General features: G+C 67.2%; 1 protein-coding gene across 1 annotated transcript in view; it reads left to right on the top strand.

Moving 5' to 3' along the window:
- Bruce (BIR repeat containing ubiquitin-conjugating enzyme) overlaps nucleotides 1-13,859 on the top strand; it is a 49,522-nt gene that overhangs the window by 31,827 nt on the left and 3,836 nt on the right. Inside the window, 26 exon segments of the mRNA XM_037217614.1 lie at nucleotides 262-289; nucleotides 722-816; nucleotides 1,516-1,645; nucleotides 2,063-2,172; nucleotides 2,479-2,689; nucleotides 2,984-3,187; nucleotides 3,733-3,893; nucleotides 3,895-3,986; nucleotides 4,426-4,453; nucleotides 4,673-4,774; nucleotides 5,161-5,285; nucleotides 5,502-5,570; nucleotides 5,921-5,951; nucleotides 6,072-6,141; nucleotides 6,830-6,906; nucleotides 7,326-7,439; nucleotides 7,704-7,800; nucleotides 8,204-8,392; nucleotides 8,975-9,163; nucleotides 9,404-9,806; nucleotides 10,354-10,448; nucleotides 10,925-11,103; nucleotides 11,692-11,883; nucleotides 12,120-12,592; nucleotides 12,931-13,175; nucleotides 13,338-13,446. Coding sequence (XP_037073509.1) covers nucleotides 262-289; nucleotides 722-816; nucleotides 1,516-1,645; nucleotides 2,063-2,172; nucleotides 2,479-2,689; nucleotides 2,984-3,187; nucleotides 3,733-3,893; nucleotides 3,895-3,986; nucleotides 4,426-4,453; nucleotides 4,673-4,774; nucleotides 5,161-5,285; nucleotides 5,502-5,570; nucleotides 5,921-5,951; nucleotides 6,072-6,141; nucleotides 6,830-6,906; nucleotides 7,326-7,439; nucleotides 7,704-7,800; nucleotides 8,204-8,392; nucleotides 8,975-9,163; nucleotides 9,404-9,806; nucleotides 10,354-10,448; nucleotides 10,925-11,103; nucleotides 11,692-11,883; nucleotides 12,120-12,592; nucleotides 12,931-13,175; nucleotides 13,338-13,446 — 3,818 coding nt within the window.

Genomic DNA, 13,859 nt, shown 5'->3' with positions numbered 1-13,859 from the left:
TCCAGTGCTCGGTGCCGGTGCCGCGTGAACGGAAGCTCGTGTGGGCTGCTTGGCTATCATGGAAACGTCGCCATTGGCGGTGGTCGAGCTCGCCGCCGGGCCGTGTCGGCGTGAGCGGCGGGAGCGCCGCGATGTCGGTGTAGGAGCATCGGTGCGTTGGCCTGACCTGACCGGCGGCTGCGGCAGGGCTCGGAGGCGCCGCCGCCGCAGACGGATGAGCTGAAGGCGTCCGGTGCGGGGCCGGGCGCCGCGCCCCGACCCAGCCTCCGCCAGCTGGTGGTGGACAGAGGTGAGCGGCCGGCATAGTGACGGCCCGGCACTGCCGGAGAGACGGACGGGCAGACACCGCCACCCTGGCGCTAGAGTGGAGCCGAGTGGGGGGGGGGGGGGGGGGGGGGGCATCGGTGGAGGCGCCGTTAAAGCTGCCTGTCAGAGGGCGAGGAGTTTGAAACAAGCGGATGTTCGGGCACTCATGTCGCTGTCACTGAAACGAATGACTGGGAAGAGGCCGTGCCGCCGGAGGGCTGTGGAGTCGGCTGGCTCAGGGCGGGAGGGCTGTGGGGCGGGCTGACTCAGCGGGAGGGCTATGGAGCGGGCTGACTTGGAGCGGGAGGGCTGTGGAGCGGGCTGACTCAGAGCGGGAGGGCTGCGGAGCGGTCGGCCCCTGCTCAGAGCCGGCGGCATGAGCTCGCCACTGACGCTGTCCTGTGGCGGTCGGCAGTGCTGGAGAACAACGTGATCGTGGAGCAGCTGCTGCTGTCGGCGGCTCTGGTGACGGCCGCTCCGCTCGAGGTGCACGAGCGCACCGAGCAGGACGTGAGTGGTCGGCAGGGGGCGCCAGAGCGCGGCGCCGGCGCCACGCAGGCCCTGCTCAGGGCTGGTCCCGCCTTCACAGGCGCCAGGCGTGCGGAAAGTTGCGCACTGCTGGGGGAATGACCGAGTGATCGTAACTATTTGTCACGTGATCAGATCATTAAGTCATGATTAGAAGGGTAATTTAGTCGTTGATCCGAATTGCTGGTAAGGTAGATGCTTTCTAAGTCAGATGTTGGATGTTGTTATGTTAAACTTCTGCCATTCGTTTCAATAAAAGCATGCTGCCGAAATATCACATCCATATCTACATTCTCCTGGTATTTTTCCGAGGAATAAGGGGTTTACTACTGTCCTATTTATCTATGTGCGAAATGTCCCTTGCAAATGCACTGAACAACTCACGCAGACGTTAGATGTTCTTAAGTTAGAAGTTCGATGTTTAGATGCTGGTAAGCTAGATGTAGGTTAGGTATTAAGTTAGATTTTGACATCTTTCTTGTCTGGTAAGTTAGATCAGTTAGATGTTCATAAAAGTTGCATTGGCTTTTGTAACAGTGATGTAAAAATCAGTTGTCAGCGACGTTTCCATCGTTGTCCCCATTCAAGACTGGAGCACGTGCAGACCCGTTACACCCATGTGCCCGGCCGCCGTCGGCCGAACCTCGCCCCCTCTGACGCTGCTGGCGCGGATGGTGACAGGGCGGTGCCGGCGCGCGCGCGGACGGCGCGGCGCTGGCCACGGCGCTGGACGACCTGCTCAGCACCCTGGTCACCCAGTCCTCGGACCGCAAGCTGCTGGCACGCGCCATCATCTCGTACCTGGGCTCGCGTGAGTGACGGCAGCCGTGCCGGGCGGGTGTGCGCGGCGGTGGCGGGGTCGGACGGGCTGTGTCTGTCGCTGCCCCCGTCATGGTGACCTGTCCTGTCGCGTGATGGGACAGCGTCCGGACTCGTAGCAATATGAGGAGAGCGTGCGGTGTTCCGAGTCGAGCAAGCTCCGTGGTGTCATCAGCTTGTGCCGGCTGCGGAGAGGCTGTGGGTGACCCGAGCACAAGGGCATAACCGGACCTGTGAACCTGAGAGACGTTTCCATGTTCATGATTGGGATATAACTCGGCAGGTTTTATGGTGGGCGGTCATGCATCCCTGGGCCCCCTCTGTGTCACCCAGTCGGTCCTCCGCAGCCTACCGCCGGGCGGACCCCCTAACCCGGACCGTGACCTGACCTGACCTGACCGCGCGCTAGGCTCCGGCGGCCGCCCGCCGCGAATCTCCCAGCTGCTGCTCAACTTCTTCCTGAAGGTGCTGGCCTCGGACACCGCCGCCGCCTCCATGATCCGGTACTGCGGCCTCGAGGTAGGCGCCGGCCCTCCTCGGCCGGGTCAGGGCGCGGCTGTGGCGTGGGACCCCCCCCCCCCCCCGGATTTCCGGTGGCGATTGCGACTTGCGCTGATGCGTCTCCAGTTTGAGATGGTAAGAAAAAGCTGTCACGCTGGCAGCGACGTGTGAGTTGAAATGCGCTTTACGATGTAGCAACAAGGAGCGGGTATCACTGGTCGGCTATACGCGAGAGGTATGTTAGAGTCGCGTTGTTTCCCGCCGCGGATACTCATTCGCCTCAGCTGGACTGTGTCTTGACCACGCCCCGTCGGCGGCCGGCAGTGGGTGTTCGAGAACCTGGCGCTCTCCTGCCGGGCGGTGACGTCACCGGCCAGCGGCGTGACGTCACAGATGATGCGCCACATGGGCCAGCGGCAGCGGCGGCCGGCGTCGGCGCTGACGCTGCCGGCGCGCCGCGCGGCCGGCGCCGCCGGCTCGACCGCCACGCACCGGCTGGAGGATGTGGACGGACTCATCAACGTGGCACCGCTCAGTGAGTGGCAGCGCTGGGCCTGCGGAGGCCGTCTGCCCGGGGTCGGGTCAGAGGGTGGGAGCGGCGGCGGGCTTTGCGTGTGGGTGTCGACTGTTGCCGGGCTAGGGCCCGGTCAGAGGGTGACGGGGTAGCGGGGGGGGGGGGGGTGACGGCGGGTGCTATGAAGGAGACACCAGGCCAGCAGTTGTGGAGGATCGCGGACTGGGGAGTGGGCCTGGTGGCGAGAGCTGCACCTGCCGTACCCGCCACCGCCAGCCCGAGCCGCGTCCTGACCCCTCCCGCTGTTCGCCGCAGGCACCATCACGTGCAGCAACCCGATGGCGCTGCAGCCGGAGGTGCTGGTGCAGCCGACGGCGCCGCACCGGCGCTCGCGCAACCCGGCCTGGTCGCACCACTTCTACGCGCCCGAGGAACGCACGGTGGAGCTGCACGTGCGCCTGCCGTGTGCCGTGCTGCTGCACCAGGTGCACCTGCAGCCGCACGTCAACTCACTCGCCAGTGAGTGCACAGGGAGGGAAGCGCCGGTGGGGCGGGGGTCCGGCCGGGCGGCAGGAGGCGGGCCGGCTAACGGATCGAGTGTTAGGCCGGATGGGTCGTAGTCGTCCCTGCTTCTGTGCTGAAGCAGGCCCCGGACCTGCTTCAGCTCAGTGAACAGGCGTATTGATTGGCGGTTTAATTCACGTCTTACGCCACATAGTTGGAGCTAAGTATTTTAGTTGTTCTCTTGCACACTTGCGGCAGCGTTCCGTCCTCGGTGTTTTTGTGACCTTAATGCGGGATCTTTCCGCGCCGGCGCGCGTGCCGACCGTTGACTCATTTGCCACATGCTTGCAGGTGGTTTTTGTTTTGTTTATTCATTAAGTCGCTCATAGACTCATAGACTTCACTGGCAGTGGGAAGTCACTCGATACAGCGCAGTGCATTGCAGTCCAGGGCAGACGATGCCCAGACCTCTCAGATGACAAGGTGTGACCAAATATGAAAATGACTGGCCTGTACGTCTGAAGATAGCTGACATGTATGTCTGTGTGCGCGCGCGGCAGCGTGTCCGTCGGCGGTGACGGTGGAGGTGAGCAGCGGCGGCCCGACCGGGCCCGTCTGCACGTCGGTGCCGACGGCCGGCCTGACGTTCATCGGCATCGAGCTGGCGCGGCCGACGGTGGCCACCGAGCTGACGCTGCGGCTCCACCGGCCGGCCGACTCCTACCAACCTGGGCCTCTCGCAGCTGCGTCTGCTCGCCTCCACCACCTTCGGGCCGGCGCCGGCCGCGCACGCCGACCCGGGCGCGGCTGAGTGGTGCGTGTCGGGTGGGCGCGAGGGCCGGCCGCCGGCGGCGCCGTGCCGGTCCGGTGCTGCCAGCGGGGCGCTCAGACGCAGCGCGTCGCCTGGTCATGAAGTGTGGCGTGTTGCGACGCGTCGTGCCTCTCTGCCGTGTCGGTAGCACACATTAGTGGGTACCGCAACGCGCTGGGAGCGCTCGTTTTAAAATTATTCAATTTCAGCTGTGCTGTGGAAATAAAGCGGGCAAAGCCGGCGGATGCTGGCCGGCCGGCCATGCCACCACGGTCAGTTCACAGCTCACTGAAATGTCCGAAGGAGCGTGGTCGCCTGAGGGGGAGAGCGTGTCGTGTGTGCGGCCGGTGTTCCTCTATCAGTCAGCTGCCCGCGTTCCCAGTCGCCGTCCCCAGCACCGAGCGCGTGTTGACGCCTCGCGCGGCGCGCGTCTCTCCGGCAGCCACCTGTGGCTGCGCCTGCTGGACGCGGCGCTGCCGACCTCGGCCGACCGCGAGACGCTGGACCAGCTGTGCGCGCTGCCACAGCTGCTGGAGCGCAGCCGCGCGCTGCTGGCGGCGGCGGCGCGCCGGCCGGACAGCAGCCGGCGCGCGGCGCGTCTGCTGCTGCTGCTGGGCCGGCACCAGGCCGAGCTGGGGCTGGGGCTGGTGCGCGGTTTGCTGCGCCGGCCGCCGCCCGCCGGCCAGCAGCCAGTCCGTCTGCTCTACCAGCTGGCCACCACCAACGACCAGTTCATGGGCAACAGGGTGTTCGAGCTGCTGACCTGGATTCGGGAGTCGGCGCTCGGAGCGGTACGGTCCAGGCGGCGGCGGTGGGGTGTCGGCACGCGGGGCGCGTGGGCGTTGTCGGCGCGACGGAGGCGGTCCGCTGGGGACGGCCGGGTCTTAACCAGCGAAAGAGGGGATGAGGCGCGAGTGTCCTGAAGTGCATCTTGTGCGCTCGCTTGCGCCGTGTGCGATGTCGCCTCTGTGCTCCTGAGACTTTGTTACCACTTCAAGCGATGCTGTGACCCGAGGTGTTGCGACCAGGCCAACACTATGACCGTTGGCAGCCCCCCGCACCGGCGAGCGCTCGGTGTCGACGCATTGCCCCGTCCCTGTATGTGAGCCGCCCCGTGGCACGGCGGCGGCAGTGGCGCGCCGTGACCCGCCGTGACCCGCTGCCCTGGCCCCGGCAGGACGTGGCCACGTCGCTGGGTCCGCTGCACGCCTCGCTGGTGCACTGCGTCGCGGCCATCCTGTGGACAGTGGCCCAGCTGAGTCACGACGGCGTCCATCAGCTGATCCCCACCGATCTAGTCACGTGAGTGTGGGCGGCGAGCGCGTGCCCGGCGCGCGCCCATGGCCCTCGTGCGCGTCCTTGGCGCCGTGGCCGGCCATGTCGTGTGTGACCGGCTGGTGGCGTGGCCCGACGCGGTACGCCGCCGCGCCGTGTGCTGCCGTACGGTGCTGCCCCGCGGATTCCATACCCGTGTGCCCGGCCGTGGCGTGTCCGTGATCGTTGGGCGGCGTGTTTCAGTGTGGTGTACGGCTGGTGCAGCCGCCTGCCGACCGAGTCGCGCCTGAAGCAGTCGCTGGACTGGGTGCTGTGCGCCCTCTGCCACCTGCAGCCGCCGCTGCTCAGTCAGCTGCTGCAGACCATGGGCGTGCTGGTGCCGCCCGGCGACGGCGCCAACGCCACCGACGACAGGTCAGTGGCGGCGCGCGCTGACGGCTTCCGTTGGCGGCAGGTCAGCCGGCCTTCCAGCTGCTGCTGGCCCGTTTGTGCCTCCGTTCATTTGTGCAACGATGCCATGGTAAAATGCTGACGTAAAGCGCTGGTCCCTGGCGAGAAGGTGGCACTTGACGCCTGCGCCGTGGCGCTTCAGCGTCGTGCTCTGATCCGCCCGTCACCGCGCCCTCCTGACCTGCTCTCGCCGCCGCCGCCGCCGCCCACAGGAAGGACATGGAGGCGGAGGCGTGCGCGTCGGTGAGCGACGACGACAAGCACGGCGCGTCGGCGTCGGCGGCGGCGCCGGCGCGCCTGCTGCCGGCCGAGCGGCTGGAGCTGGGCGGCGGCCAGCTGGCGACGCTGGCCGCCGTGCTGCAGGCGCCCGCCGCCGTCAGCCAGGCGGTCGACTCGGGCCTGCTGCACGCCGTGCTCGTGCAGGCCGTGCATGGTGAGCGTTGGCTTGGGTGACTGGCGGGGGAGGGCGGCGGCGTGCAGGGGCGGTGGCTTGGGATACTGGCGGGGAGGATGGCGGCATGCAGGGGCGGCGTGCGGCGTGCAAGGCTTGGGATGCTGGCGGGGGAGGGCGGCGGCGTGCAGGGGCGGTGGCTTAGGATACTGGCGGGGAGGATGGCGGCGTGCAGGGGCGGCGGTGTCGTTCAGGGGGGTGGGGACGGTTGCGGCTTCTTTAGAGGAAGTTGGGGTGGTGGAGAGGCTGCGGCTCAGTTAAGGGAGGACCTTTCCTGGCACGGCGCAATGCTGCGAGGTGCTGCCGTGGTCGCGGGGGTGTCTTGGTGGCTGTGACGCCTTGGCGTGGCGTGGAAATCAGCTGGGGTACTTCCTTCGTCGGTGGCCTAAAGGGTTTTTTATTTGGTATCGCGGTTTCTTTGATATTTTTTTCGCGCTCTTAACCCGCAATTTAAACTCCTATCCGTATCATGTAACTAGATATTTTTCCGCCACTGTTTGCTGGCTGTTTATCCATGGGAATTGCCGTCCCCGACGAACGGGGTCCAGGCATTGAACTGATCAACACCAAACCAGTGTCATAGACAGCGGCCGGTCGGGCCTCTGTCGCGCGGCTGTTGACGTCAGAGTGGGCGCCGTACGTGACGTCCGCCGCCTGCCGTCCGCCGCAGACTGCTACTCGGAGATGGGCGGCCCGGAGGACGGGCCGGACCGGGAGTCGGCCGACCGCGACGAGGGCCTCACCGACGCGGACAAGCGGTGCCGCGGCGGCCAGCAGCCGGGCAGCGCCGCCCCGACCGCGCAGGTGAGCGCCCGCCGCCCGCGCCGTCTGCAGGCTGTGCCGCTCGGCGGCGCGTCAGCAGGCGGTCTGGAGAAGGCGGGCCGCGTCGGCTTTCAGTGATGCTTGCGACGTTGTCGCGGCGGACGACGGGCTTGTGCGCGTTTACACCTTGACTGATGTTTCGGACGTGAGGAAAGTGTCTGCCGTCCCTGGCACCGGTGCCCGAGGTGCCCGATCATCGGGCGCCGGCTGATAACGCGGCTCGGGCCGCTGTCTGCTGCTGTCTGTCGGGCCGCTGTCTCTGCTGTCTGTTGGGCCGTTGTCGCCGCTGTCTGTCGGGGCCGTCGTTTGCCGACGTGGCCCTGAACGGCACTCGTGGCCGGCAGATGCCGGCGCTGCTGGCGCTGCTCAGCGCCGCCTGCTGGGAGCCGCGCGTGCGCGACTGGCTGGCCTCGGACACGGCGTCGGTGTACTGGCTGAGTCTGGTGCGGCTGCTGGCCGTGCGGCCGGCGCGGCCGCTGCCGGCCGGCCTCGAGACGCAGCTGCTGCGCCTGCTGGCGCGCTGCTGCCACTGCCACCCGGCCAACCAGCGCCGGCTGGCGACCACCGTCTGTGACGTGCTGTCGGCGCAGCTGGAGGCGCCGGCCGGCTACCGGCCGCGGCCGCAGGGCTTCACGCGCCGGCTCGTGCTGGGCCTGCTGCTGGAGAGCGAGCGCGTGGGCGTGCTGCTGCGCGCCGCGCCGCCGGCCGCGCTGGCCGTCGGCGCGCAGTCGCCGCCGCACCACCCGCGCTTCTGGGCCGACTCGCCGCTCGTGCTCAAGACAGACTGCACCGTGGCACAAGTGCTGCAGGCGGCGTTCGGTGAGCACGGCGCGCGCGGCCCGACCGGCGCGACCCAGGGGAGAGGGGTGTCTGCTTGCCTACGACTTTCGATGGACACGTGCGCACGTGTACACGCCGGGAGCTGTGTACACGTCGGCAGGTCTATCACGGCGTAGTGTGTTGTGCGCGTGGTTGTAACTTCCTGGTGCAGCTCTTCACAAATCTTGCTCGCGTGCATTGGCGTCACAAGGATCGCGAGCATCGCGCCGCGCGATGTAGACAAAAGCATCCCCTTGCCTCGCGTCACGAGGTGATCATTGTTTCGCTTCAGTCGCTCAAGTCGCAGTTGGCCGACGTCGCCGGCGGTACAGTCTTGACTGAGAGGTGCCGGAGCCCACGCGGCCCGCTGCGCCTGACGCGTCACATTGCCCCGCGCCCCCAGGCACGGACAGCTCCGGCGGCGCGTCTGCCCCGAAGGAGCAGCAGCAGCAGCTGCAGCGCGGCGACAAGGAGCAGAAGAACCAGGCGAACGCGGCAGCGGTGGCCGACGCCGACGGCCCGCCCGGCACAGGCTCCTACAAGGCCAAGCAGGAGAAGAAGTACGGCAAGAGGAGTCGACGCACCGCAGGAGGTCAGAAGAGCCGTGACGCACAGTGTGACCTCCGAAACTGGGGAGGAAGGGGGGGGGGGACGCTGCGGAGGAGTCATGTATCGCACTGTTACCTCTGTAATGTCAGCAAGGCCTTTGCACTCACTTAAGCAGATGCCGTGTAGGTTTAAGTTGACGGGCGCTGGCGACAATTTGAACACAGGCGTGATAGTCGCTTTAGTTCTCATTGTGTCATGCGGCTCTGCTCATCGATCTGTTCACGTTTTTTAAGTTGAGTTGGTGAATCTTTTGCATCGATCCTGCATCGTTTTTCTTTTTTGTACACAGTCACGCGCTACGCAATCGTGTCAGTGTTTTGTACGGCTGTGTCTAGTCTGGTCGGATCTGCGCTGTCTACCCTATCCGTGCTTACTCAGTATGGGCGTGTTGGACTGCTACCGAGTGTGTGCCGCTGTTTTAAGCGGTCGTGTGCCGCCGAAGTGCAGTGTACTGGCCGGCACACCGTCCTCTCCCCGCCCTGGCGCCGGCAGCGGCCGACTCCAGCAGCCCCGCTCATGTGCGGGACACCGCCCGCCGCCCCCTGACCCGGCCCCGACGCGGCAGACTTCCTGCCGGAGGTGGCGCCGGCGCCGGCCGAGGCGCGGTACGAGCTGGTGGATCCGCAGCTGTCGGACCAGCCGCTGCCGCCGGCCGCCACCCTCAGCCAGCTGCTGACGGTGCGCGCCGAGCGGCTGCCGTCGGACGCTGCGCCGCCCTCGCTCTCGCTCACCGTGCGCCAGAAGGGCGCCTCAGGTGAGTCGCCGATCCACCTCGCCGCCAGTTTGTTGTCGTCGCGGCTCTGTGGGAAAGAAAACGGGCGATTTGACGCGGGGATGCGCATGTAAGGTGCTAACTTAGTGCGGGACGTTCCCCATGGAGACGGCCTGGGCTAGGCGCGATGCTTCGACGTTACCACGGTGCAGCGATTGTCGAGAGCAGTGGGCTGGCGTGCACGATCGCCGCCGGCGCCTGACGCCGCCGCCGCACCGGCAGGGTGGTCGGGCTCGCCGAGCCGCGAGGAGGGCGACCTGTCGACGGCGCTGCTCGGCGCCGCCGCCTTCCCGTCCGTGCTGTCCGTGTTCGCCGAGGAGGGCGGCCTGGCGCTGCTGGCGCGCACGCTGCCGCTGCTGTTCCCGGAGGGTGGCGCGCCGCCGCCGCCGGCCGTCAGCGGGCGTACGGACCGGCCGCCGCCGGCCGACCTCAACGACGCCGAGTGGGTCAAGGTGGACCAGACCGAGGAGGACGAGTACGTGAGCGGCCTGATGCCGCTGGCCGGCGGCGGCGGCGGCGGCACGGCCGGCTCGCAGCTGGGCGCCGGCGGCACTGGCAACGGCGGCGGCGGCGTGGCGCCCGTCATGTCGCCGCACAGTCTGGCCTGCTTCGGACTCTTCCTCAGGTGAGGCCCGGTGGCAGGCCGCCGGCGCCGCTGGGAGTGGGGCCCCGCTGCCCGTGGCCAGCGGCGCCGAGTGCTTCCTGGTGGGAGGTAGGACACCCTGCCCTGTGATGAGCGGTGGCGGTATGGTGGTTATGGCGTCTGGCTCTGGAAGTGTTGGTCCTGTATTTGGTTCCCTGGCGCACTTCTATCGCATTTCACACGGAACTGAATGAAGGCGTCCCGTCTCTTAATGACCCTGGCAGTCTGTGAGACGTAAAGCCCTGACCATTATTGCTGCGATGCACTGCAGCCCTGCATACAACACTGACAGCAGCTGTTGCGATAGTGTTGAGCCGTGGCAGTTACACCTCGTGAACTCCGATGTCTTTTTGTCAGCATGTGCATGCCTGTGCCCGCCTGTTTTCCCTCACGACTGCCAACGTGCCCGTGTGGCCGGCGGCCGTCTGGGTGTGTACCCCGGACCGGGGCCGGCTCGTGCCGTGCAGCGCTGAGCAGTCTCGCCGCCGGCCGGCGCGCGACCCGCTATGACCCGGCGCCCGTCCGCCAGGCTGCCGGGCTACGCCGAGCTGCTGCTGCAGGACCAGGTGTGGGCGCGCTACCTGCTGCGGCTGGCGCTCGGCGTCACCGACGACGGAGACGGCAGTGAGTGGGCGCCTCCGCTCCGGCCGCTCTCGGCCGGCGGGGTCGGGGCGCTGGTCACCGGCTCCTCCGTGGCCAGACCCCGCCCCCAGACCGCGGCGTCTGCAGGCCCGGTGTGGCGTTGTCGGTATTTTTGTTGGTTGACGTGTTGTGAGGACGTCCACTCGCTGGACTCTCATTTGCCCTCCTATATTTGTTTTCTTTCCATTTCCGAAGCAGTGTCTCATGTCGGAGTCGATCGTGTGAGTTTTTGTCGACGCTACTGCTTCCCCAATAGGTCGCGTGTCTCCTCCGCACTTGACGCGACCGGAGGTACCGAACTAACCACTGTTGTTTGTGTTTCATGCGCGCGCCGTCAGCCTTCGCTCGCATGCCGCGTGTCGGTGTAAGCCGCCCGCTGCGCCCCACCGCGCCTCGCCAGTCCGCAGCGGGTGGCTGTGGCCGCGCCTGACCGCGGCGCCCGGCGCCTCTGCCTGCAGACGAGATCCTGCGGCACGGCCAGTCCAGCGAGCTGCCGCTGTACCCGTTCCAGCTGATGCAGCGGCTGCTGGACGCCACCCAGCTGACCACGGACGACGGCCAGCTGCTGCGACGGCGCTGTCTCGAGATCGGCGCCGTCAACTTCCTGCTGGCCTGCACGGCCGTGCTGAGTCACTACTGAAACGGGCGTCCACCTGCCCGCGCTCGAGTACCAGGTACGCGGCGCGCGGAGACGGGCTGCCCGGTGCCGGACACTGGTCCGACCGCGGCGTCCGGTGCGGCGTGCTGAGGCGTGACGTACGGGTCACGTGGGTGCGTCAGGCGATCGCTTCGTCGTTCAGGTGCTCGTGACGTTGTTCGTCGTTTTGACCAGCGACGGCTGGACAACTGGTGTTCTTCCGATACCTTGGGTGCTGCTGCGAGCGGAAATTGGACTGAGGTTTGGAAGCCCGTTGCGAAGGAGTGAGCTCCGGTCGCACTGTACGTTTGCTGTGACTTGGCCTTAGCATGTCAGCTGTGCAACATCTGGAAGGCTTTTTAGAAGAATTTTTAGTTTCCCTTATTGGCCCTCATATTGATCCTATTGACCCAGACACTAATGGAGCCAGGCTTGAAGCTCCAGTTGAGGCGCCGCGGTACAGCTGGGCATCAGCCAACGTCGCATCTGGGGGCCGGCTAACGCCAGGCCTGCCGCTCCAGCTCCCGTTCGCTGCGCGTGGGGCGACGGCCGCTGACTAAGGATTGACGCCTGTCCGTCCGTCCGCAGCTGATCCTGGCCACCACGCGCAACCAGCTGCTGTCCGAGTCGCAGTCGCAGCGCACTGGCGAGGAGCGCTCACACCAGTACTGGGCCAAGGGCACCGGCTTCGGCACCGGCAGCACCTCGCAGAAGTGGAACGTCGAGCAGGCCATGCTCAAGCAGAAGTCGGAGGAGGAGCACGTCACCTGGCTAATACAGGTGCCGGCGCGGGGGGGGGGGGGGGATCGCCGCCCGCGGGCTGCCTGGGGGGATCGCCCCCGCGGGCTGGCAGGGCCGCTCGCGGGAGTGTCGGGCTGGTGAGGGCTCTGTGAGTGTGGCGTGGTGGGGTAGGTGGCGGCGAGGGCGAGAAGACCGTAGTGACGGCGTGCGGAATGATTGTCGTACAGAGAGCCAACGATCCGGCTGTTGCGAGGTGGCGCGTCGTCGCGCCGCAGCCTACCCTGTATGCGTCGTTCGGCGAGGCGCTGTATCGCGGTTCGCCGTGGTGGATGCTGTGCGGCGGTGTCCGCGGTCCGCGTGCGGCGTCGCTCGCGGCGCGCCGCCGCTGCCTCACGACGCGCGGCGACCCCGTCCACAGACGCTGGCCTAGCTACATCAACCCGGGCGACGCGGCTGTCAGCGGCGGCGGCGCCGGCGCCTCCTCCGGCCCGGAGGGCGAGCAGGCAGACCTGCTGCCCGAGGGCCTGGCCGAGCGCATCCGCGAGTCCAACATCCTCACGGCCGTGTGCTCGTACCTGCGGAACGACTCGGTGCTGGACATGGCGCGCCACGTGCCGCTGTACGGGGCCGTGCTGCGCCTGCTGCGCGCCTTCACCGCCAGCCGCCAGCTGGCGCCCTTGCTCGCTCAGGTGGCGCCGCTGCTGGCCAACATGCGCCAGGTGGTGGACACCTACACCTCGCACCTGCAGTGAGTCGGCGGCCGCCGGGGCTGAGCAGCGTGAGCGGGTTTGGCGGTGGGTTTTTAAGGGGATGTCGGGAATGTAAGTTTTGGAGGGTCAGGTGGGAAGGGTCGCAGGAGTTAAACGCTACCTCGCAAGTTTCCTGCTTCTTTAGTGGGTTTTCTGGCGGCCGTAAAGAATGGGACAATGCTTGCGATTCCTGGACTTTCCATCGGATGTCGGATGAGGCGTCATCTGCCCGGTGAATGTGTGTGTGTGCCACGCTCAGTCTGCAGGCCCGTGTGGCCCGCCGCCGAGCCGTGCGTGTGGCCCGCACTGACCAGTGCCGCCGCCGCCGCCGCCGCAGCTCCAGCAAGTCGCGCAAGTCGGACAAGCCGGCCAAGTCGGGCTGGCCGAAGGAGGACGAGGACGGCGGCCTGGCGCGGCTGCTGGCCACGATCCAGGACACGTCGCGGCTGGTGGAGTCGGCCGCGGCGGCGCCCGGACCGGCCGCGGCGCTGACGGACGGCGCCGAGCCGGCGGCCGCCGCGCCCGGCGCCGCCCGCTCGCTGCAGCACGTCTACCTCGAGACCATGAAGGAGCTCCAGTTCGGTACGTGCCGCCCTGCTGAGAGGAGGCGTTCGGGGCCCGTGAATGGCCGGTGTAATCGAATCGCGGGAGTTCCGAAGCGAAGTTGTCAGAATGTGTGGGCCGGGGTGGCACGCAGCGGTGCGCCTGCCGTGCCGTGACAGCCGGGGTGCCGACACTTTTCAGACACGCACGAGATGATCGTGGAGAACCCGAACGGTGGCACGCGTTTCGTGGTGGCGCATCACTTCGAGTCGACGATGCGCGCCGCCGGCGAGCGCTCCCACCCGGCCAGGTACGCCGCCCCTCCCGGCTGGGGAGGGGGAGGATGCGACGGCGAGGGGAGGGGCGCTCTCAGCGGTCGGCTCGGTCTGGACCCGGCGGCCGTTTCCATGTGCCATATGCGTCTCATCACGGAATCGCTGCGTGGTGATTTTTCAGCTTGGTGCCTCGAATGTTTCATATGGTTGCTGTTAAGGAGCGGGATGTGTCGGCTGTCGAGGGAGCGGACAGAGGCTAGCACTGTGTCACGCGGCGGGCGGTTACACCTGTTCAGCTGCCGTCCGGTGACGCACACGTCGGGGTCTGAGACGCGGTGCCCGCCGCGTTGTTTGTCTGACGACCGTGTGCGGAAGGTCGGGTGGTGGAGGCTCGAGTCCGGTTGCCGGACACGGGCTTCATCACCCCCACTCCAGCGGGCGCGAGGGC

The sequence above is a fragment of the Pollicipes pollicipes genome, unplaced genomic scaffold (genome assembly GCF_011947565.3).
Source record: "Pollicipes pollicipes isolate AB1234 unplaced genomic scaffold, Ppol_2.1 Scaffold_4002;HRSCAF=4701_pilon_pilon_pilon, whole genome shotgun sequence".
NCBI lineage: Eukaryota > Metazoa > Arthropoda > Thecostraca > Pollicipedomorpha > Pollicipedidae > Pollicipes > Pollicipes pollicipes.
The sequence above is the reverse complement of the archived record's forward strand: the minus strand, read 5'-3'. Positions and strand labels throughout refer to the sequence as shown.